This window comes from Vicia villosa, linkage group LG5, assembly GCF_029867415.1.
Source record: "Vicia villosa cultivar HV-30 ecotype Madison, WI linkage group LG5, Vvil1.0, whole genome shotgun sequence".
NCBI lineage: Eukaryota > Viridiplantae > Streptophyta > Magnoliopsida > Fabales > Fabaceae > Vicia > Vicia villosa.
This window is the reverse complement of record NC_081184.1, coordinates 116,990,277-117,013,405: the sequence shown is the minus strand read 5'-3', so window position 1 is coordinate 117,013,405 and position 23,129 is coordinate 116,990,277. Positions and strand designations below refer to the sequence as shown.

Genomic DNA, 23,129 nt, shown 5'->3' with positions numbered 1-23,129 from the left:
TTCCTGCAATTATCTCTGGATTAACTCTTGTCATACCCCAAATTTGTCCTACCTTTTTACTTTTATCTGGATTAGACTGTGCATGCATTTGCATCACTTCCATTAGGTCATCTAACATATCAGGCATTCACTAGTAATCATGGCTTGGTTCAAAGGGTCAATGGCAAGGGAAAGTTAAGGTTTCACAAGGCATTGGGGCTTCCTTGCCTTTTGCGGGTTTATTTCAACTGAGGATGCAACAATCATGGATTGTGGTTTACTTCTTGTGCACGTGGTTATCAGATGAATCCTTAAGGTTATGGCTATGCAATCATCACGAGTCCTTTATTTCCAACACTAGGGTTTTTGTTATCATATGAGGTGTGATTTGATCACTATAAGTCATTCAACTGGATTTTGTCATACCCCAAAATTTTCCTTCCTCTTTTCATCTCCAATGCCTCAAGGTTCAAGGGTTTTCTCAAGTCACTCTCTCCTAATCGAGGATCTCAAAACTAGGGTTTGCATTTTATCAAAGGAATTTGAACTTCTAGGGTCTCAAATGGATCTCAAGGTGTCTCACATATATCAAGGCACCTCTATGTCAATTATCAAGCTTCTATTTCAAGGATTGCACACTCAATGACTCAGATGATCAATAATCGACTATGCTGACCTAAAAGTCAACCATAGTCAAAATACAGTCAAACTTCAAGATTTTGAGTCAACATCAAGTATGTGAGGTTATATCCATCATTTGATCAAAGGTTGATCATGATTCATCAATAAAAACTCAGAAATGAACAAATGTCAAAAGTTCAAATTAGGGTTTTTTATAGGAAAAGTCAACTCAACTTTGACTGGGCATAACTCTCTCATAATTTATTAGAAATTCCTCACCCAAAGCCTATTTTGAAGGAAATTTGATTCTCTACAACTTTGTCTCTCACAAGCTAAGGCTAGAAATGCTTCATTTGAGAGATATGGTCAAAGAGATCATAGGTCCTCCAGAAAAGTCAACAAAGACACATTTTGGGTCAAAGCTCATAACTCGAACATGGAAGCTTCAATTAAGATGAAACAAAAAGGATCATTTAGAGGACACTCCAAGCTTTCTGAAAAGTCCTAGAGCAGGGCCATATGACAATAATTTAAAGAGATATGCTTGGTACAAGTTGGGCGATTGTGGAGAAAATACATGAAATCAATATGGAGCAATTTTGAGTATTTTTCAAATGGGCCTCAATGATTGAACTATCCATGTGATAATAGGCCCAAAAGAGGTTCATTGACCAAATATAATTATTTTTATGATAATATTCTATTTATATTTGATTTTGTCTAACTAATTTCAAATAAAAATTAGATAAAATCCTAAAATAATTATATAATGATCATTATTATTTTTATTAATTCACATCAAACTCAAAATTAATCCAAGGGCCAAGAATGAGTTAAAAAAAGTGCATGAAATAGCTTGAAGCCCAAAATAGAAAGATTTGATACAAAGATCATATCAAATTTTTCTTACAAAGAGAGATTGATTTTCTTAACCCTAAGGGGATGATATATATATATATATTCTAAAAAAAAGAAGGAAGGGGGGCAGCCACGAAAATTAGGGGAGGACGAAAAGGAGGGGCAAGGATTAGGGTTTTAAAGAGAGCAAAATATTCAAAGAAGAGGGAAAGTCGTATGTGATTGTCCAGGCCTTTTCATTCGATGCTAGCCTTGCAATTATCCTGGTGAAGATCTTAGGAGCAAGTTTCAATCGTTTCCCAAGCCAGGAGGTGCTCGAAATTGTTCATCTCATCCTCATCAAAGGTACCTTTCTTCCAAGATTCGGTTTCATTTATTTACGAATTGTTGATCGCTTTATCACTCATGGCTACACTCAGGGACGTGTTAGAGACATGTTAGACGTATAGCATGCGAGTTTAGGGGCCTGGATCACGTGTCACCATTGTTAGGGCACCAAGGACTTGCACCTTCGTTTTCCTATTTACGTACGTTATTTAGCAAAACTAACCGGTCCATTGAGTTCCTATCACCTTAATTAGGTGATCTGGGCGGATTTGGTTGGCATTCATTCATGATTTTGCAGGTTCTTGATTATGGCTATGGAGGAAGAAGGACCTGCGGAAAAATCCGCAGGTAAAGCTGCAGGGATTTTCGCGAGTGAATCCGCAGGTGTAGGGGTTAGAGACGATGAACAGTTGCACCTGGCCCACGAATCACGCGTGGAAGACTGTGAGTCGCGCGTGGCAGCCTTTGGTTCGTTAGTCAAAAAGTCTTCCTCTCTCCCCTCACGTGGTTGGCTCGTCAAAGGAATAAGGGGGCCCACGTTGACTGGTTCCATTAATCTCTCTTATTTTTATTTATTGGTTCTTTGTTATATGTTTATCAAATTGGATATTTGGCTCAGCTGGTTAACAAGTGAAGTTGTCACCAAGAAGGACTTGGTTCGAACCCCAGTCCAGGCATTTATTTTACAAAAATTTATGTTATGGTTTCCCAGGGGATTCGGTGCTTCCCTTCCCTGCGTGCCCACCATACGTCCTCACGCGTTAGCCCCAGGATTGCATATAATCTAGATCTAACGTACTAGGGCTGAGGGCATACTATGGATGCTCACAAGCTTGCTGCACAGGATTGCTTCCAGGTTTCATTTAATTATTTATTTTATATTGTTTATTGTTCATAGGATTATATAAATTAATTATTGTTATTATGTACATAATTTAATATTTAAAATAGGATTAGGTTTAGGATTTATTTTTCCGATTATTTGACTATGTCGAGTAATTTATTTAATTAATTCTTAATTTTAATAGTAAATCACAAAAATCCTATAAAGGTGTAAATACTAGGGTTTGCCCAACCCCATTGGCCACTAGGCCAAGATATTAGGTTCAATGTATTATTCGTTTCGACCGAAACAATCGGTCGCGATGGTTAATAATCTAATTAATTTAATCAATATAAATTAAAATAACATTTATTTTTGCTAAATGGTTTTAACCAAAGCTATTGGTTACGATGATTAGCATTTTCCCTTTTTCAAAATTCGTTATTATTTGTAATCGAACCTATCGATTATGAGGAGTAACGATAATTAAAATACGCACATTTGCTATTCGTGATAATCGAATCTATCGATTATAGTGGTTAGTAATCCCCCCTTTAATCCGTTAGCCATGGTAATCAAACCAATTGATTATTGCAACTAACGGTAACAAATTAAAACCAGGGTTGTACGCCCAAACACTTAAAACACATCAAACCACAAACCACAGATTTTCATCTGTTCAATACTGCGAAACTACGAAGGTAACTCAAAATACCTTTTCAAAACTGCGAAACGGTAATTCAAAATACCGTCAACACATCCATAATCAATTTAAAGGCGTACAACCCTGCCCGAACTACGTAGACTCTGATCCTCCATAAGGAGGTACGTAGGCACTTGGTAACAAGGCGAGTCCCCCTCCCCATAAATCTCAATTTTTCCCCTATTCAATTCCTTAGCTATTATCCTCAATAACTGTGCCATAAACCTTTATTTTGTAGTGCAACCTTAGGAGAGGGTTGAGGGTGCCTAACACCTTCCCTCGACCTGATTATATTAACTTACCCCGAATCTCTTATCTGCGTAGAGTTTCTTATTCGCCCTTCAGAATAGGTGGCGACTCTAAAAGTCTAATTTTTAGGGCAGGTTGCTACAGATTTAACTCAAAGCTTTGGAATTACACAAGAAGGACCTCTTGTGGGTCATGAAATGAGATGTACCATCATTATGCTTGCATCTATCCTTGAACTAGGGGGCTTATTCCCTACTATTAACACACATTTTATGATTTAATGCATGGCTATATGTTTTCATGTTTTTAGTATTTTAAATGCTTTTTAGTTTAATTTCGTGACTTTTGTAGTTAAAATAATATTTAGGGTGGAGCATAATAGGTGCTCCTTTGTTCATCATTTACTTGCTACTTAGTAGGGTCAAGCAGAGCCAAGACTGCAGTGAACTATAGCATGCAACACAAGCTAACACCATGAGATGAATGTTGGGCAAAGGGAATATGATAATGTAAGATGCTGGCTCTTGAGGAAAGAGTCGAAGAAAATATTAAAATGGAGGGAAAGCCTGGTGGAATAGAAAAAGAGGTTAAAGTCCATTCAAATGCAAACTTGGTAGTGGAGTAGCTAGAGGACAAAAACGGGTACATTCGTACCCTTATGTGGTTAGACAACGCCGCTTGCACCTGCTGTGGATCCTACCGCACTCTACCTTGTCTCCCACTTCTGTCTTCTTTGTACGAGTTTCTTGCATGCCACGCAACAACTGGGATGTTTTAGCGCAATTCCATATGGGCTTGATGTGATTTCATAAGCTCAAGCCCAAGATCCAATGTGAGTCACCAACCCATAACCCTTGCATATAAATAGAGAGTAAACCTGAAGACAAGGAGATTCGTTTGCTTGAAGAGAATTTATTTTACAATGATTTTTGTGTCCTTAGATAGTGAAGTGTGGGAGAGTTTTCTTTCTTGATTCATTCTGGTGCTAACTGATGAGCAGTGATGCGACTGAAGACGTCTCTTGAAGATTATCCATCCCAAGGAGTCCTTAAAGTCCTCTCGTAGTTTTATATCTTTTGTTATTCATTTGTCTTGAGATGTTTATTGTAAAATCTTGCTTGTTGTTTGTACTCAGCTCTCCATGAGTACTTTAATAGTTATGAACAAGTTTGATAGCAGCAATAATAAACATGCAAAAAGTAAATAACACGGCGATATGTTTACCTAGTTCGAAACAATCCTTCCTACTCTGGGGCTACCAAGCCAAGGATGAAATCAGTATACGGTAGTATCAATTCGAAGCTAAACACTCCCAGTTTACACTTCTCACTTAATCATTACCCTTCCTATGACTTCTACCTAAGACTCGCTTAGGTATGAGGCACTCCTCAAATCCCCTCAATCACAAATCCATGTGACAAAATAAAAGAAACAAAGAAAACCGGAAGACACTCTTCCAAGACAGCCACTCCTCAATGCTTAAAAGCTTACGAGGATGAAATACACTCCTTGCTTAAAAGCTTCGAAGATCAAACAACATTCAACACCTACAGGTTTGTGAATGTACACATATGGAACTCACAGAAAAATAAGGATTCCTAAAACCCGAAAGTATCAGCTAATTAATTTCACCGAATATTCTGAGCTGAAACATCAGATTCTTGTAGCAAATAAAACTGCCTGATTCACTTGCCAGATCAGCTCTTGCAGTCAGGATGTCATGCCAGAATGTCATGACATCTTGTTCGACATGTTGAAGAGTGGATGCTAGTTCATCTTACATCTCTTTCAACATGATCTTCCTCAGTATGTTTTAGCAAAATGCATGCCAACCATCAGAGAACCTTTGGAGTTATCTAAGGGGTTTATGAAATACTTCTAAACAACTTGGGTTGGAGTGATTTATATTTTGAGAGATGGAGAGGTTGGGAAAAACTATAGTAGAAAATAAGAGTTTGATCTTTGGAGCCTTCTGGGTTGTTCTTGGAAATCTGAAGGCAAAAACTATTTTCTTATAACTCATTTGTAATCTCATGTAACAACTTCTGGAGTATAATGAATTAGAGAGTTTCTCTTTCCCTGAAAATAGATCTTTTGATCGAAATGGCTAAATAAACATTTTGTAACTAAAACATCTGAATATATACCCGCATTCGATAGTACATCAGTAACTAAAACACGGAATAGCTTAACCAATTCTTCATCAGTTCCGTAGTTACTAATTAAAATCCCTGCTGATCTTAAGTCTTTCACATCTTCTGGTTGGCGGATCAGTGAGTTTATGAATGATAGGAAAGTGCCAATCCCGTAATCGTTTTGAAAATCAAGACACATTTCGTATGCTACCAAGTTAATGAATGTAGAAATTGTTATATCGTCCAAAACAATCTCAGGAAGCCTCAATTCTCCATTAAGCCAGCCGTGGGAGAAAGATATTTCTATTGGACTACGTTTGTTGTTTGATTTTATTCTGATACCGTTTGATCTCAGCTCCTGTGTGTTCATGTATCTTACAACACTGTTGTTGATCTTTTCACGAGTCTTCCCCTAAAATAGCAAACCATGAGCCATTCTCCTAAAAACTCATTCAAATATTCTCATTCGATTTTTTTAGTTAATCTTTAAAAAAAAGTATGTTATAGTAAAAGTAAATCTACTATCTATCCAATACTAAGAAATTGCCCAAACTGTCCATTTTACCCTTCCCTTATAATTTCTTTACCCATACAAAAGGTTAATCATGTAATTTACAAAATAAAAAATAGAAGATGCCAAATGTTGTATTTTCATTGGTCAGTTTTTTCAATTATTGTACTTGCATAAACCTTTTCTCTTTCTCTCTCTGCGTTTTCTCTATTCCCAAACCCTACCTCACCTATGGTCTTCTCTCTCATCTCTCTCACGGGTTTTCTCTTTTCTCCTTCCTTTTCCTTTCAAACCCTAGCACAACCACCCCTTTCTCCACCCCATATACAACTCATTTCTCTGCGCCGCTAGAACTACAACTCTTCTTTCATTTTTCGTTTGATTTCTTTTTCATTTTCACTCCTTCATATTCTTAGATCTACGAAGTTATGATTTCATTTTTGTTTACTTCTTCTCATTTGTGGTGTTTTTTTAAGGGTTTTGATTTCAGAAGAAAGAAACAAGTAGGCAACAAGTGTTTTCTTCATGTTATTTCTCAACATTTTCGATTTTGATTTTTCTGTATTTCTAATTTGCAGGAATAGAATGGTTTGAGCGTCGCTACATCCATATATAGTCTGGTTTGTTCATTTTCTTTGATAACTGTGTTTCTTTTTGCTGATTTTTCATTTTATGTACTCTATATTCAAAGCCTGCATCACAGTCGAGTAGCTCTAAAGGTCCTAATTGGCATCACAGTCCAAATCAAGGTTAGGCTTTTCTTGCTTTTAGTTTCATGTTATATATGCCTATTTTTCAATTTTATATACACATACACCATGTGTTTGATAAAATTCTGATTCGTAAATCACGATTCTTGTGGTTGTTTATTTGGGTTGTTCTTGGTTTTACAGACAATTGATATGGGTTAGTGATGTTGATAAATCTAAAGGATACGCTGTTGATTTCTTGTCAATTTCTCTTCATGGTGTTTTTCCGATGAGGTTATTGATTTATGATATAATTCTCCTCTTTTTTCTCTGCTTTAAGTGAATGAATAACAAACTTTATCCATTTTTGGTATTGTGAATTGTCATTTTGCATTGGCAATTTTCAACAGATTACTGGAATCCCAGTATTATTCATTTCAGCACTAGAGGGAAGGGGCCAGACAACCTTCTTGCACCAAGTCAATAAAGTAGAGCCTTTAAATCTGAGGTAAGTGTAGGTCATTTTACGAAAGAATAATAAAGTAGAAATTTATTTTCATGTAAATTGTTGGTAAGGAGTGTCCTTGAATGACTTCCAATATTTTGCATTGGATAATAGTAGATTTGACATTTTGCATTGGTAAGGAGTGTACCTCTATTTGTTATTCAGCAGATTGATGGCAAGAAATTTTTCAAGCCCAATTTGGAACCTGATCACCTTGCAGCTTGGGGAAGGAAACTGCAACAAACTTACAACAGAAATGTTTCTATGTTCACATATCTATTGATTCTTTCTTGCTGATATGCATGTGATATAGAATGGTTCACTTCTTTGATAAGTAATTTATAAATAAATTACTTGTGTTTTGGGTAGGTATTTGATATAACTTCATTAGGTCAATTGATTCACGACTGATCTTATATACTAAGTATTTTGGACTTACAAAATTGAGGGATTTCAAATACAATCTTTTAAGAGATAATTTCATAATCCCCCCTGTCACAAGTAAATATTAGCTAAAGATATTATTTTTTAAATTGCTTTGTGTCATGGGTACTTAGAATATTTGTGTTTTTCTTTAGATAAAATGTTAATAGCTCACATGACTTTTATTTATTTTTACATTTTCTTCTTTTGTTCAACAAGCTTTACCTGTTATTGTTGTGAATTTGATGAGATTCATGGGGTTAGCGAGACAGGGATGAAGCTTGTCAGCTTTGACGACGCCAATGGTGGCATGGCTACGAGCACTGCATCTGAATCTTGAGACGATATTTGAATCTTGATACCATGTTAGAATGATTAATATTGTTCACAATTCTCTTGGAATATATGTGAGAAATTCTGTTATTGATTTATCTAAAGCTTACAATTGAGATCTTTCTAACAATCTATTGTAGTAGGTGAGTGTTTGGGACTGACTTGGTTGTTTTTATTAAGCAATATGCAGTAGCATAAGGGCAACCTTAACATTGATGTTCATGCATCTAAAGAATTATTTATCAAGGAGGAGTCCTTCATGTTTGTCGAAATGTTCAGATAGTGCAGTTGAACCAACACTGACCCCAATTTCAATTCCCAAGAGCAGTGACAATGCATTAGACTTGATTTTTAGTTGGATGGTTTTTTGATTGTTTCATTGCAAAAGAGACCAATTAGAGCGTCAGAAAGAAGAAGAGATGGTAAGCTGGTTGTATGAATTTGAATTGAGTTTTATGAGATTCACTTGTGCCTTGATTTGTTAGTTAGATTCGATAGATATAAAATCTACTTTTTTTACAGCTAAAAATTGATTTCGATAGATACAAAATGGGTTGAAGAATGGGAATGAAGAATGGGCAGAGTATTATATTCCCTGGTGAAGCTGAAAAAGTGGTAGATGAAGAGGATCATCATATTGTTATTAATTTTGAACTGGATTATCTAATCTAGATACTGATTGTAAGTCTTAATGTTTTTTGCAGCCGAATACAGTTACTAGAGATATCGTATTTGTGCTTCAACAGAAGGAGCATCCCAACTTTAGAAGAAGTGGTGAAGATCTTTTAATTAGAGTTGTAAATTTGTTTGCCCCGATGATGGTTGCTCAGGTGATGTTGCTGGTTGTTCATATGATTTGAAGGAGATGCTAGAATATTTATAAAATTTTGCACTTTGTTCCAGGCTTCTCACAAGATCTCTAATATGTGTTACACTATTTAGAAAATATTTATACAAATTTGCATTTTGTGGCAGGTTGCTTAAGTCATAAGGGATGGATATGTTGTAGGTTGCTCACATTGATTTGAAGGAGATGCTAAAATCATGTTTGGGAGTCATACTTGATTGTGAGATTTGATTTCTTAATTTTTTTTCATTTTGATTTGAATAAGTTGCATAACTTACTTTGATTGTTAATAGAGCTAGAGGAGAGTGCATAATTGTATTGTTACAAACATTCAATTCTAATGTTTTACTGCCTTGCTATGAAGTTATGAATTTAATCTTTTGCTGCCAGTGCATAGTTGAACTTTTAAAGCTTATATGATATTATAGAGGGTACACTAGAAAAACCATGACAGTGTAACCAATCACTGAAGAATATGTTTGTGTTGGACATTTTGCAAAATATAGAATAAGTGATGACAATCCTAACTTCAGTGAACAACAATGTGGAACTTTTATCAGAACTAGAATGTTGATGTAAATTGTACTCTTTGGTTTACTTGCTGTTGAATTTGATCTTCGGAGATTACCTAATTGTTCCACTTTGCATAGCCATGACTATGGTAGAATATACTCACTTAGATTGTAACATTATAGTTGATAGTTTATCATTGGAGTCAGTAAAATGTATAGTCATAATTGTTAGGATTGTTTGTGACAATTGACAGATGTAGTCAAGTAATGTTTTGTCATTAAAAAATGAAAAAAAATCTTGTATGCCATAGAAAACCATGACATGAAGCAATGGTACGTCAATTCCTTATTGATTGATTATTTATTTATAAATAATTTGAAACACTTTCCGAGTAATATGGCTTTTTAGATATAATTAATTTAGGTAATATTTATGTGTCTAACCTATAAAATTATACTATATAGCAGTTGCTGATGTTAAGATTGGAAAAAAAAAAGGATACATTAGATATATGTTTAATGTTTGAATATCTGCACGATCACTACTAGAAATACACGATTTACCTGCGGAATTTCCTGCGGAAAATACTCCGCAGGTATACCTGCGGATTTTCCTGGGATATTATAAAATTAAATAAACTTTCCTGCGGATCAAGAATTGGTAGGAAATTCCGCAGATATACCTGCGGATTTTGCTGCGAAACATATAATTCAAGCAAAACATCTTGTTACAATACAAAATCCGCAGGTAAGTTCGCAGGAAAATTTCCTGCGGATTTTGCTGCGGAAATTTGTTAAAGTAAAATCAAACTATAATACAAAATCCGCAGGTAATTCCGCAGGAAAACTTTCTGCGGATTTTGCTGCGAATTTGTTTGTAGTTTTTTAAAATTCTTTTTTTAATTTAAAAAATAATATAAAATATTTGTCTTGTAACATAAAAACCATTTTTTGCAAAAAAAAAAAACTTAAAGATTTTGTTATTCTTTTTGAAAAAAGCTTACTGATTTAAATATTTTCTAAGAATAATGTTATAATATTTTTTTAAAACAAAGTTATAATTATACATGCTATGTTGTTTAGTTATGATTCAAAGTTGAAGATTTTTAAATATGTAAGGATAGTGTCAAATTAATTTACACTATGAGTGTATCATCTTGTTTTTTTAAGTCTCATTTAAAACATAATTTTATATATTTTATAATCATTGATATTTATAAAATTATTTTGATATTTTTAATCTTTATTTTTTGAATTTTATTCATTACTTTTATAGTGTTTTTTAATTAATTTTTAATTTAAATATTACTTTTTTTAATAAGAAATTAAAAATATACAAATTTTGATATATATATATATATATATATATATATATATATATATATATATATATATATATATATTTATGTTATAGAATGTAAAAATTAATTTTTCAATCTTTTTTAAAATCATTTAAATCTTTTTTATTATAATAAAATAATAAATATATTAGTTTTACTTAATAATTTTTTTTAGTTTTGTAAATATTAAAAATATATAGTTATATATAATATAATTATATATAATATAATTTAGTGTATTTCAATAATAAATATAAAATTTTAAAAAATAAAATTAAAAAAAGTAAATAGAAAGGAAGATTAGGATACTTATGCATTGACCTAAATATGCAGCTTAAAAAAAAAATCTAAAAACGCTTCTTCGGTGAAAGCAAACGACTTATTCAAAAACGCTTCTTCGGTGAAAGCTAACGACTTATTCAAAAACGCTTCTTCGGAGAAGTACCTTTTTAGCGATTGAACAGAAGCTATGGAAACCTAGAAACGCTCCACCGATTGAAGATTCACAACCACAAAAGTTATTCTCGCCGTTCTTCTGAGTACATAGACGACGACGGTGATTCTCGCCGTTCTTCTCGCACGCTCTATTAATTGAATTTTTGCTGTTTCGTTTTGTTTAATTGTGGTTTATTTTTGAAGTGTTTGTTTACTGGTTATGCTGAATGCTGCTGATATTTCTTTTTGTGGCAGATTTAGGGTTTATTAGAATGGTTTTTGCATGCTGCGTTAGAAATTAGTACAGCACAGAATGATTGTAGTTCAAACTCTAGTAAGCAATGAACTCCAACATCTATCCTTCATGCCCTGCATTGCTGATTGAAGGAATTCTAAGCCAAAATCATGGTTTATGTGTCTTTTAGGTTGCTTAATTATATATGGTCACTATAATTGTGAATGATATCTTAAAATAGGAGTTATAGTCATTGCATAAATATGAGTTGAATTTGGTGATAAGGCATATATATGGTTGTATGTGCATATTAAATTTAACTGATGGTGATAAGGCGTATACTAATATACTAGTATGGACTTAGGTGCAAGAGGGAGCTCTGGAGGGTTCAGTACGCTCTTAGTCGGATCTGTAACAATGAAAGGAATCTGTTGACACTGGATGAGAAGAACCCTCATCGGATCTTTGAAGGTGAAGCACTTTTGAGGAGAATGTTTCAATATGGTCTTCTTGATGAAACTCAGAAACCATATCTTTTACTTAATCTTTGTTTTTTGAGGCTCGCTACTGCTAGGTAATTCATATACAAGACTATCCCCAAGACATTCTGTTTCCAGATTTCTAAGTTTTTTTAGGCCAGTTTGTCATACAATTCATTTTATACTATTCACAAACCATATCTTTTACTTGTTGCAGGAGTGATAACAGTTTTTGGGGTGAATCTTCCTAAATATTTTCAAGCTTGTAGTCTAAATGAAGACCGTGGCGGAACACGAATCATCCACTGTTTCTGACAGTAGCTTCAGTACCTCTTCACACACTGACACAAAGGCTTGTTAAATTAATTAATTCTATTGGATGTGGATTAATTAATTAAAGAGATTAGTTTCATTACGGTGCAGAAGTTAATTAAGGCGGAGGACCAGTACAGAGAATGGAGAGAGCTACTGCAGAAGTGTGATAAATTACTAAACAGTATAGCGGAAATAACTGAGTTACAACAACCGAGTCCCGTATTAGTTCTTGACTCGTAGTTTACAAAGACGACTCGTCGTGCTCACCATCTCTAGTAATGAAAAGATGCATTGAATATAAAGGTCAGTAGTTTTGTTTTGTTGGCACATACATAAGGTATACATGAAACTTATAGGGTTGTTGAACTCTAATTGTTAATTTTTTAAGTTATCAATTGGTAGTATCATTTTATTTTAACTATTTTTCATTATTTCAGCTGCACTTGTTCAATATTATAGCAGGAAACTTCCTACGACTTCCTGTTGTCACTTTTCCGGTAGTGTTATATTCTCTTAGTTCTTAAACTGTGTTATTTTTTCTCATAGATGGGGCATTATGCTGCTGTATGGAACTTTAGAGCAGCAGCTGAACTTACAAAGGGCTGGAATGGAATTGATCAAGTTGTACTTCGGACGCCACAAGGTACTTTGGCACGGGTGAGAACTTGTTGATTGATTTATTTGCGTTGGTTTTAACATTTGACGGAATCATGATTTTTCTATTTATTATCAATGTATGGTGTTGAAGTATGAACTACCTTGAGGGTGAAAACCCCGAGGTAGGAAATATCATTGATAATGTTTGCTGCTTGCTTACACATTAGTAGACTGAAAAAGTGACAAAATCTGACATTTGTATGCTTGGCTTTTCTTCTCTAGGTTGTACTCACGAAAGATGTTAAGGATGACTTGGCCGAAGAACTAGTAAGTAAATGTCCAGCTAAAGTCATGGACCATGTAATTCTCAGAAATAGTTTTGATTCTCACTGTTTAGGCTTGTTGTTCTGAATGTATTGAGTGTTTATCAACAGGATGCCATTTTTATAGTTTTTTACATAGCGGTCATTATCTTCAGGGCGTTGCTGTAGAAGAGATCAATCGTATATGCAGATTGGCTGGTTGTCTTCTTGCAGTTCTTTATGGAGTCAACATCAACAGTTATTGCACATGGTGTCCATATGTCGACTGTATCCCTTTCACAAGCTGGCACTGCAAAGACAAAGAAACCTTTTGTGAGGTATACAGCTTACTTTTGGCATTTATCAAAATTTTAAACACCTAACAAAATTTATATCACTTGCTTGGGTGAGCTTACAAGTTACAACTTCAAATGAACAATAACATAAATTAAAGGGAAAAAGGAAAACAAATTGATTCTGCCTAAAATATTACACAGTTTTCATAAGTTTTAAAATCTGAATGTTATATATAACATTGCGTTGAGATTTGTTTGACATTTTTTTAGAAGTTACTTAACATTTAATGAATCCACGTGTCTTCATGAATGTGGGCCAAGTTTTAGAATGTATAGATCAGACATAAAGCTTTATGTTTGTATATGAATAATGAATTAAGCACATTATTTTACATTCTGTTTGATGTTGCAGCATTACATTGTATCAAAATCTATATTTTGAGGGACTATATCTTCTTCATCAATTGCAAGTGCCATGATTAATCTTATTCCAGGAGTTACATTTGTAATAGCAGCCTTTGTAGGGTAATTAATAACTAACTTAACTTATTTTCATTATTCAATCAAAATTCAAGCAAATATGTTTCAATTAAGTCAGTACTATCTACATTCATCATAACGTAAATATGTTTCAATATCGGGTTAAAGTAGGGGTGTTCAAAAATATGGTTAACTGAATTGTATATTAGAACTGAATTGCATTGCACTATTAAAAAGCTTAACTACTTAAATGGTTAATGAACTGAACCATTTAATTTAAACAATTCAAATTCAGTTTAAAACCGGTTCTAAACCAGTTTTGTTTTATAAACTGGTTCGAAAATATTTGTTTTTTCCTAAAACCAAAAATAATAATTTAGCACAAAAAAAATATTTTTATAAAATATTTATTTCATAAAAATTAAAAAAATCTAAAAATAATTTTTTTTGAAAAATTTAAAATAATTAGAGAACCGTCCCTTTCTCTTTCAATTTCCAAACTCCACGTTTTTGTTTCCTTCCCCTGTTCTCACAATTCCATTCTCAGCTTTCCTCTGTTCCAATCTTTCTCTCCTACTCGATTCTCTCTCACACTCTTCTCAAACTCAAGTTTCAGAAAAACAAATAGCTCTCAAACACAGTCCCTAAACATTCACATACCAAAGTATCAACAATGAAGACAAAAAGTTCTAGCAACAAACAACAATAACCGCTAATCAAGTGATGCCAGTCGAGATGAGACAAGATTTTACTGTAACAACAAACGTCTAATTCTAAAAACTGTAGCTTTTTATCTTTCGTTTTTTTTTTAACATGTAACTTTTTATTTTTGCATTGAATATATATATATATATATATATATATATATATATATATATATATATATATATATATATATATATATATATATATATATATATATATATATATATATATGGGGAGATAACTTAAAAAAACAATTTTGAAAATAATTTATAAAATAAATTTGACTTTAATAGTTTAAAATCAGTTTATAAGTAGAAATTGATTGTAAACCAGTTTATAAATTCAATCTGGTTCAAAACCAAATTAAAATTGAATTGGAATTGCTTTAACAGTTAATTGGTTTTTTATTAAAGTGGTTTTCAAAAACTTAGCTGAACCACTAATTTGGTTCAGTTCAGTGCAGTTTTTGAACCACGAACATCCCTAGGTTAAAGACGTTTTGCAATAACACACCGTTTTTTAAAACCTTGATAAGGATTATTATATTGGAAGGTACTAATGATATTTAAGTTATGATAATAATGAAGATTAATTCTATATGCATTCTTAATTATTAATCTAATTAAATGATGTTAATTAATGCTTGATGTGTGTCAGCTTGATAGGTGCAATTGGAGTAATTATTGGTCTGTATATTGTGCTTTGGGGTAAAGCTGGAGACATAATTGATGTCAAAGAGCCGCCAAAAAAGTCCAAGAAAAAGAATATATCAACTCAACATGAAGTCACTCAACCTCAACTCACTCAACCCCAACGCAATCAACCAACCTATTCCGTATCTCACCCTTTATCAAACACTTGGTAGCACGCACACTTGGTTTCGACATTGTTTGCGTTCTGAAATTTTCCCTAAATTATGTGTTTTCAAATTCAATTTTCTGCAATTAGAATATGAGTGTTCGTATGCCTAATTTTGACATGAGTTGTTAATGAATGTTTTAGCTGGATGAGAACTTGTTTGTGCTAGATATTATTTAGGTGGGATTATGTATGTGATTGTAGATATTAATACCAAATATTATTTCTAGTATAAACCTTTGTATATTGATAGAGAAGCAAATAAAAATTTAGTTTTTTTTTAGTTTTCCTGCGGATATTTCCTGCGGTTTTACCTGCGGATTTATCTGCGGACTTTCCTGCCGAAAATATTACCCACGAAGGTTTTAGCTGGGGACCCAAAACCGCAGGAAAATTCGCAGGAAATACGTTTCCTGCGGAAATTTTGCTCAAATCCGCAGGTAAATCCGCAGGAAAACAGAATATTTCTAGTAGTGGATAGTTAGTTCAAAAGCTGCATAGATGCATTTCAAAATCTCTTGATGGTTATCCAATATTGATTGCAGGTCAAAGAATTTCTTATATGTTTCTGAAAATTGAAATTTATTAGAGACATACATCCCAAAGGAGAAGCTACATGAGCAGTTATTACATAATAATAATAATAATAATAATAATAATAATAATAATAATAATAATAATAATAATAATAATAATAATAATAATAAATACAAATTTTTAAGGTTTTGAAGTTTATATTTAGAAATAAATGTATATTAAAATAGATTTCTTATATGTGTGATTTATTTTCTCCGGTGTGGTTTTTTTTGTTACTTTAATAGTCTCTTGCTGATAGTTTAGAATTGTATAACATTTTGATTGGTTCTTGGGCATTTCTTATGCCTCATTGTTAATATATCTTCTTTTCTAATATATATGAATACAACCATTTGAATTGTAGTATGTCCTTGTGAAACACTTTATAGGGCACTGGAATAGAGTATTTTTATGTTTTAGTATTTGCTATAGTTCTCAAAATTTCATTTTATCCAAAATTACTTATTTTACAATATCTTGTGCCACTGTATGATTCTATGCCTTTCAAAGTTTCCTGCTATATAAAAATAGTCTCTTTTACAAATTACACTATCACATATCATTACTACTTTGTTCTTATGTCAGCAGCAACCTTACTTCATACAACATTGCCTTAAGCGGATCATCTGTATTTCAATCTTATACATAACTCTAATTACATGTAATTTATCAATGCCAATACAATTTCTCCAATTAATTTCTTAAATTGCCAGTTGAAATTTTAATTCTATCACGCAACACATTTCATCCAACTTTATTAATTATTTCCTTTCATCTCATTTACGGGTCACTGAATACATATTTTATTTATTTTTTTAAATGTTAAAATTCTTTTTATTCTCTTTCTGTTTCGTAGGTCAATTTTTTTCTTTGTATAATTATTTAATAATTACGGGATTCATTTCAAATTTATTTGCATTTAAATAATTTTATACCATATCAATTGCATGATAGTATAATGTATTTTTTAATTTTAATAATATTAAAAATGTATTTATCTCATGGATCATTAACAAGACAATATTTATTTTTGTATAATCAATTATTATTTTAATTTAAGAGATAAAATCTTTATTTTAAATATATTTTTTTCTCCATCTTACAATTATATTTTCTCTTCTTTGTGTATGATTATTTAATATAATTAAATCTATATGATTATTGTTCATTTTATAAAAAGTAAATCATTTCAAATTTTGCATTTATATCTAAAATTTTACATTTGTATTTGATACTATCTAAGAGTTATTGCATTAAGACTCATTCATATATTATCACATTAGAAAATATTTTGTTGTTATTTTTTTTATTTCATGATTATCATTTGAATATTCTAAATTACTGCATATATTTATTTAATTATTTACACAATATCATAAATTAATTACCCGTGCGGGAGCACGGGTCTCTTACTAGTTGTTTTTAAAAATGAACAACATCAGCAACAGCTAGTTTTGTTTAGATAAAATCCATATAACTATTAAATTAATAATCAGCATTGTAATACCTTGTTTTTATGAGTAGAGTCCGGCAACAACATTATGCGAAGAAGATCAAGAAGATGAGTAGGCGTAGGCAAGGTTGTCAGAATCGAGTTTTTACCTTGACTCGTTTTACCTAGGTAAAATCGAAACGTAAAATCGAAACGTAAAGTCATAGAGTTTACCTCATATTAAAATTATATTAAATTTATATATAAGGCATATGTATACTTATATAATATTATAAATACATTAATTATTTAAAATTTTAACTTAATTATAAAATAAAAATATACTATATAATTATAATAAAGCGTAATCTTCACAAATTTGTATCAAACTACATAAATTGTCCACCAAATCATAAAATATAACATCTAAAAGATTATAAAGAAAATAATAGTTTCATAAATTGTCCGAGTTCAAAAAAACAAAATCTTTTCATTTTCATCTTCAACTTAAACAAAAGTTCAATGCTTCAACAACACCATCTTCATTAGAATATTCATATACGACTTAATTAAATCCATCTCCAAATGTTAAAGATTATTTAATATTATAACCAAGATACAAATATGAATAAAATTAAAAATTCATAGAGAAAATTTTATGGGGCACAATATAAAATTTGATTTATAAATTTTGACAAAAAAAAAAGTAAAATCAGGTCAAAGAGTAAAATCTAACGATTTTACATGATTTTACACGATTTCACCGATTTCAGGACGATTTAAATCACGTAAAATCGTTCCGGAATACGATTTTACATAAAAAGGTTTTTACCTGCGATTTAACACGAAATATTGACCTAGAAACGTGAAATCTATAGAGTAATCGAGATTTTAACAACCATGGGCGTAGGGGCTGTACCATGGAATAAGTCAATTACCGCTGCTTCAGTTACATACTTGAAAAAAGGGTCGAACCTCATTCGGTATACTTTGTTAGGACATCCGCCAACATTATTATAATCTAGAAATATTTTGATTTTTTCAATCAAGTTGTTCGCATCTTTCCACAACAATTTCAACAACGTGAACGGCAACTGGTTCTCCAATAAAAGCACATCCCTACTCACAAGCTTCATAACCGTTTCCTCCATTACAAAATCGTTGTCTATGTCTAAGATATACAACAAAGAACATCCATCCACAAACAACATCCATGTTAACTTATCGTCCAAGCTACGGAAGTTACCACTAGTATAGCTGACCGTGGTTAAAACATTGTTGGCAAAACAACTCTTGAGATCATCAAGTTTGTCTGCTACCTCCTTGTATAGTTGTTCTATATTCTCTCCTGTACTTTCAATGTACCTTTGTGCCCAAATAAGCTTGTATTGCTCTCCCATTTGCAGATCTGGTTTACCATGATGGATAGGGCCCATTGATATTACCTTGGGAAGATAATGGCTCCTATAGTCCACTCGTTCTCGAAGATCATTTACTACCTTTTGTATTTTGTAGCGCGAATATTGGAAACTTTCCACTGATCTCCTATCTCACGAAACCTTCGCTCAAGATCAGTTGGGGACATATTCTCAAGGTTACGCTCCATTGTAATGAAAAAACAATATATTAATCGGGTGCAAGTTCTGGTGTCTGCGTGTTGTGTTGGTGATTTTAGTATCATCAATGTAATTTTGGTAGTAATGTGATTTACTGAAGGCCGATGCAATTATGCGTTGAGCTTGAAACGAGTTAGGGTAGTGCGGAGTGCACGCTCGTGGAGCCAAACGTACAATTGAATATGAATAATAGAAACGGGGTTCCAAGGGGCGGAGCCCCTGGCGGGGTGCGGGGCAGCGCCCCGAGCAAAATTTTCGTTTGAATAGTTGCACCCTTTCCCAACGGACATAACCGTTTTACCGAACAGGTGCTTCGTTTCCAACCAACATAACTGTTTTAGCGAACAGGTGTGTCTGTTCGTTTCTATTATTGGTCTCCTATATAAGGAGTCTTTTGGTCTCGATTTGTAACACGAAATTATATACTTCCTCTACATTCTGATCTGTTCTCCATTGTCAGAAACAGATTGATTCTTCAAGAATTATCCCCGCAAAGATTTCGTGAACCCAGACAAGTATAGGGTCGAAATACTTTGTTCGGAAAGTGAACGAACACGATTCTTGAAGATATCCAGGATTATCACACCTATCTCTAACAAACGAACAAAGTATTTATTCTGATTATCATGGCTGGAGGAGGAAGCACCGTGAAGGAGATGACTAAAAGTTTCGGAAAATTGGACAAGTTTCAAGGACAAGACTTCAGGCGTTGGCAGAAGAAGATGCATTTCATGTTGACAACGTTGGAGGTGGCGCACGTCCTGTCTACACCAATTCCAGAACTTGTAGAGGATGACACGGTTGAAAATCTGAGACGCCGATCAAAGTAGGAGAACGACGACTACATATGCAGAGGGCACATTCTTAACGGTATGTCTGATCCCTTATTTGATATTTACCAAAACGTGGAATCTGCAAAGGAATTGTGGGATTGTCTCGAAGCCAAGTACATGGCAGAGGACTCATCCAGTAAAAAGTTCCTGGTGACCGACTTCAATAATTACAAAATGGTTGAATCGAGGTCTGTCATGGAACAATTCAATGAACTCCTCCGAATCCTTGGACAATTCACACTGCATGGATTGAATATGGATGAAACAATATCTGTCTCAAGCATCATAGACAAGTTGCCTCCTTCATGGAAGGATTTCAAACACAATCTGAAACATGGAAAAGACGAATTGTCTTTGATCCAACTTGGAAGTCACTTGCGCATAGAGGAATCTCTACGAGCGCATGAGGATAACAAAGGAAAAGGCAAAGAAATTGCTGGACCCTCGGTTAATATGATCGAAGAGGGTGGTAAGAACGATAACAACAAAAACAAAGGAAAGAAACGTGCTTTCAATAACAAAAAGGGCAATTTCGGTGTTAACAAGAAACCGAAACTAGAATGCTGGAAGTGTGGCAGAACAGGCCACTTCAAGAAGGATTGTCGCTTCGGTAAAAAGCACGACAACGCGAACGCAAGTGGTTCAGGAAAGGGGTCTAAGGACCAATCCGAAAACCAAGGTCAGAAATCAATTTGTGAATTGATTAGTTTGATTAAACATTCGGTTTCACTAACTTCTGAGGCATTTTATGTGCAGGATGATGCTATCGCGTGGTGGATTGATTCTGGCGCCACAACTCATGTTTGCAAGGATCGTTTCTGGTTCAAGACATTTGTTCCAGTGGAAGATGGTTCTGTTCTATACATGGGAGATGATCACTTCGCTCCCGTTGAAGGCAAAGGAAACGTGGTGCTAGAATTCAGTTCTGGAAAGACTATTACTTTGTTTAATGTATTGTATGTTCCTAAGTTACGTAAGAATTTAATTTCTGGTCCTGTATTGAATAAGCTTGGATACAAGCAAGTGTGTGAATCCGATAAATATATTTTATCGAAGTCTGGTGTGTTTGTAGGATTTGGTTATTATAATAATGGAATGTTTATGATGAATTTGAATGGAGTTCCTAAAGATTCTGGTTCTATATTTATGTCTTCTTCGAATATTATCAATTTTTCGTTATGGCACGCTCGTTTAGGACATGTACATTATAAAAGAATGCATGAAATGTCTAAAAACGATTTAATTCCTGTTTTTGATGAAAATAACGAAAAGTGCAAAACTTGCATGTTAACAAAGATTACTAGACAACCTTTTAAAAGTATAACAAGGAAATCTATCATTCTTGAGTTAGTACATAGTGATTTATGTGATTTGCATGCTACTCCATCATTAGGGAGTAAAAAATATTTTGTCACTTTCATTGATGATGCATCTAGATTCTGCTATGTTTATTTGTTGCACGCTAAGGATGAAGCCTTAGATAAATTCAGAATTTATAAAACTGAAGTTGAAGTGCAACGGAATGTGCTGATTAAAACATTGCGTACTGATAGAGGTGGTGAATACTATGATCCTGTATTTTTCCAATCCGTAGGAATCATTCATGAAACTACGGCACCTTATACACCTCAACAAAATGGTGTGGCTGAAAGGAAAAATAGAGTTCTTAAAGAAATGGTAAATGCCATGTTATCTTACTCTGGTTTGAGTGAAGGGTTTTGGGGAGAAGCTATGTTAACGGCTTGTTATTTGTTAAATAGGGTTCCTAATAAAAGGAACAAGATTACCCCATATGAACTTTGGTATAAGAAAAGACCCAACTTAACATTTCTACGTGTTTGGGGTTGTAGGGCCGTGGTTAGACTCCCTGACCCAAAAAGGAAAACTTTGGGCGAAAAGGGTGTAGGTTGCATCTTTGTTGGATATGCTGAACACTCCAAGGCTTATAGGTTTTATGTTATAGAACCTAATGACTCGATTTCTATTAACACAATTATAGAATCAAGAGATGCCATATTTGATGAGAATTGTTTCTCTTCTATACCTAGACCAAAGATATCTATACCTAATTCAGAGGAATCTCTAAGGGATGATCATTCAAATGATGTACCAAGTAAGACACTTGAACCCCGTAGAAGCAAAAGAGCTAAAAAATCTAGATCTTATGGATCTGATTTTCAACTATATTTAGTTGAGGGATCAAAGGATCAGATTGAGACTCAATACTATTATTGCTATAGTATAGAGGAGGATCCAAGAACGTATGATGAAGCTGTGAAATCTCGAGACTCTGTTTTTTGGAAAGAAGCAATTGATGAAGAGATTGGTTCTATCATGGAAAATAATACTTGGGTATTATCTGATTTACCACCAGGCTGCAAACCATTGGGTTGCAAATGGATCTTCAAAAGGAAGATGAAAGTCGATGGTACAATTGACAAGTTTAAAGCTAGATTAGTTATCCAAGGCTTCAGACAAAAAGAAGGGATTGATTATTTCGATACCTATGCTCCAGTTGCCCGTATCACTACTATTAGATTGTTAATTGCCTTGGTGGCTATTCATAATCTAGTGATCCATCAAATGGATGTCAAAACAGCATTTCTGAATGGTGATTTGGAAGAAGAAGTGTATATGAAGCAACCTGAAGGTTTTGTAATGCCTGGTAATGAGCACAAAGTGTGTAAACTAGTTAAGTCGTTGTATGGGCTGAAACAAGCTCCGAAGCAGTGGCATCAAAAGTTTGATGAGGTTGTTTTGTCTAATGGTTTCATTCTAAACCAAGCTGACAAATGTGTATATAGCAAATTTGATACATCCGGTAAAGGAGTTTTCATTTATCTATATGTTGATGACATGTTGATCTTTGGCACCGACCAAAATCAAGTTGATAAAACAAAGAATTTCTTGTCATCAAAGTTCTCCATGAAGGATATGGGAGAAGCAGACGTTATTCTTGGTATAAAGATTAAACGGGAGAATAAGGGGATTGTAATTACGCAATCACATTACATTGAGAAAATACTCAAGAAGTTCAATTATGAACATTGTTCTCCAGTAAGTACTCCCATGGATCCGGGAGAAAAGCTTATGCCAAATACAGGTAAACCTGTGG

The 23,129-nt window shown here is 33.4% G+C and overlaps 2 protein-coding genes and 1 long non-coding RNA gene across 16 annotated transcripts; 2 read left to right on the top strand and 1 right to left on the bottom strand.

The window, feature by feature from the left end:
- Positions 1 to 5,591: 5,591 nt before the first annotated feature.
- LOC131605231 (uncharacterized) lies at positions 5,592 to 17,703 on the bottom strand. The gene is made up of 2 exons (XM_058877612.1): positions 17,641 to 17,703; positions 5,592 to 6,107 (listed from the first exon to the last, which is right to left on the bottom strand). Exons 1-2 carry the CDS (start codon positions 17,671 to 17,673, stop codon positions 5,592 to 5,594), a joined length of 549 nt encoding a protein of 182 aa, XP_058733595.1. The 5' UTR covers positions 17,674 to 17,703.
- Positions 7,091 to 9,387, top strand: LOC131602139 (uncharacterized). Of its 2 annotated transcripts, XR_009283945.1 has the most exons (5): positions 7,091 to 7,189; positions 7,306 to 7,403; positions 7,569 to 8,578; positions 8,679 to 8,771; positions 8,861 to 9,387. It is a non-coding gene; the product is annotated as an uncharacterized LOC131602139 (long non-coding RNA). The 2 variants fall into 2 exon arrangements; XR_009283944.1 differs by lacking the exon at positions 7,091 to 7,189 and having other exon boundaries at positions 7,251 to 7,403.
- On the top strand, positions 11,190 to 15,808 carry LOC131602137 (uncharacterized). Of its 13 annotated transcripts, XM_058874148.1 has the most exons (8): positions 11,190 to 11,411; positions 11,546 to 11,624; positions 11,890 to 12,099; positions 12,222 to 12,622; positions 12,866 to 12,976; positions 13,199 to 13,243; positions 13,395 to 13,556; positions 15,357 to 15,808. In XM_058874148.1, the coding sequence occupies exons 5-8, from the start codon at positions 12,866 to 12,868 to the stop codon at positions 15,408 to 15,410; spliced, it is 372 nt and encodes a 123-aa protein (XP_058730131.1). In that variant the 5' UTR covers positions 11,190 to 11,411; positions 11,546 to 11,624; positions 11,890 to 12,099; positions 12,222 to 12,622; the 3' UTR covers positions 15,411 to 15,808. The 13 variants fall into 13 exon arrangements, 10 of the variants coding, with proteins under 10 accessions (XP_058730131.1, XP_058730130.1, XP_058730128.1 ...); XM_058874147.1 differs by lacking the exon at positions 11,546 to 11,624; XM_058874145.1 differs by having other exon boundaries at positions 11,546 to 12,099.
- Positions 17,704 to 23,129: the final 5,426 nt, after the last annotated feature.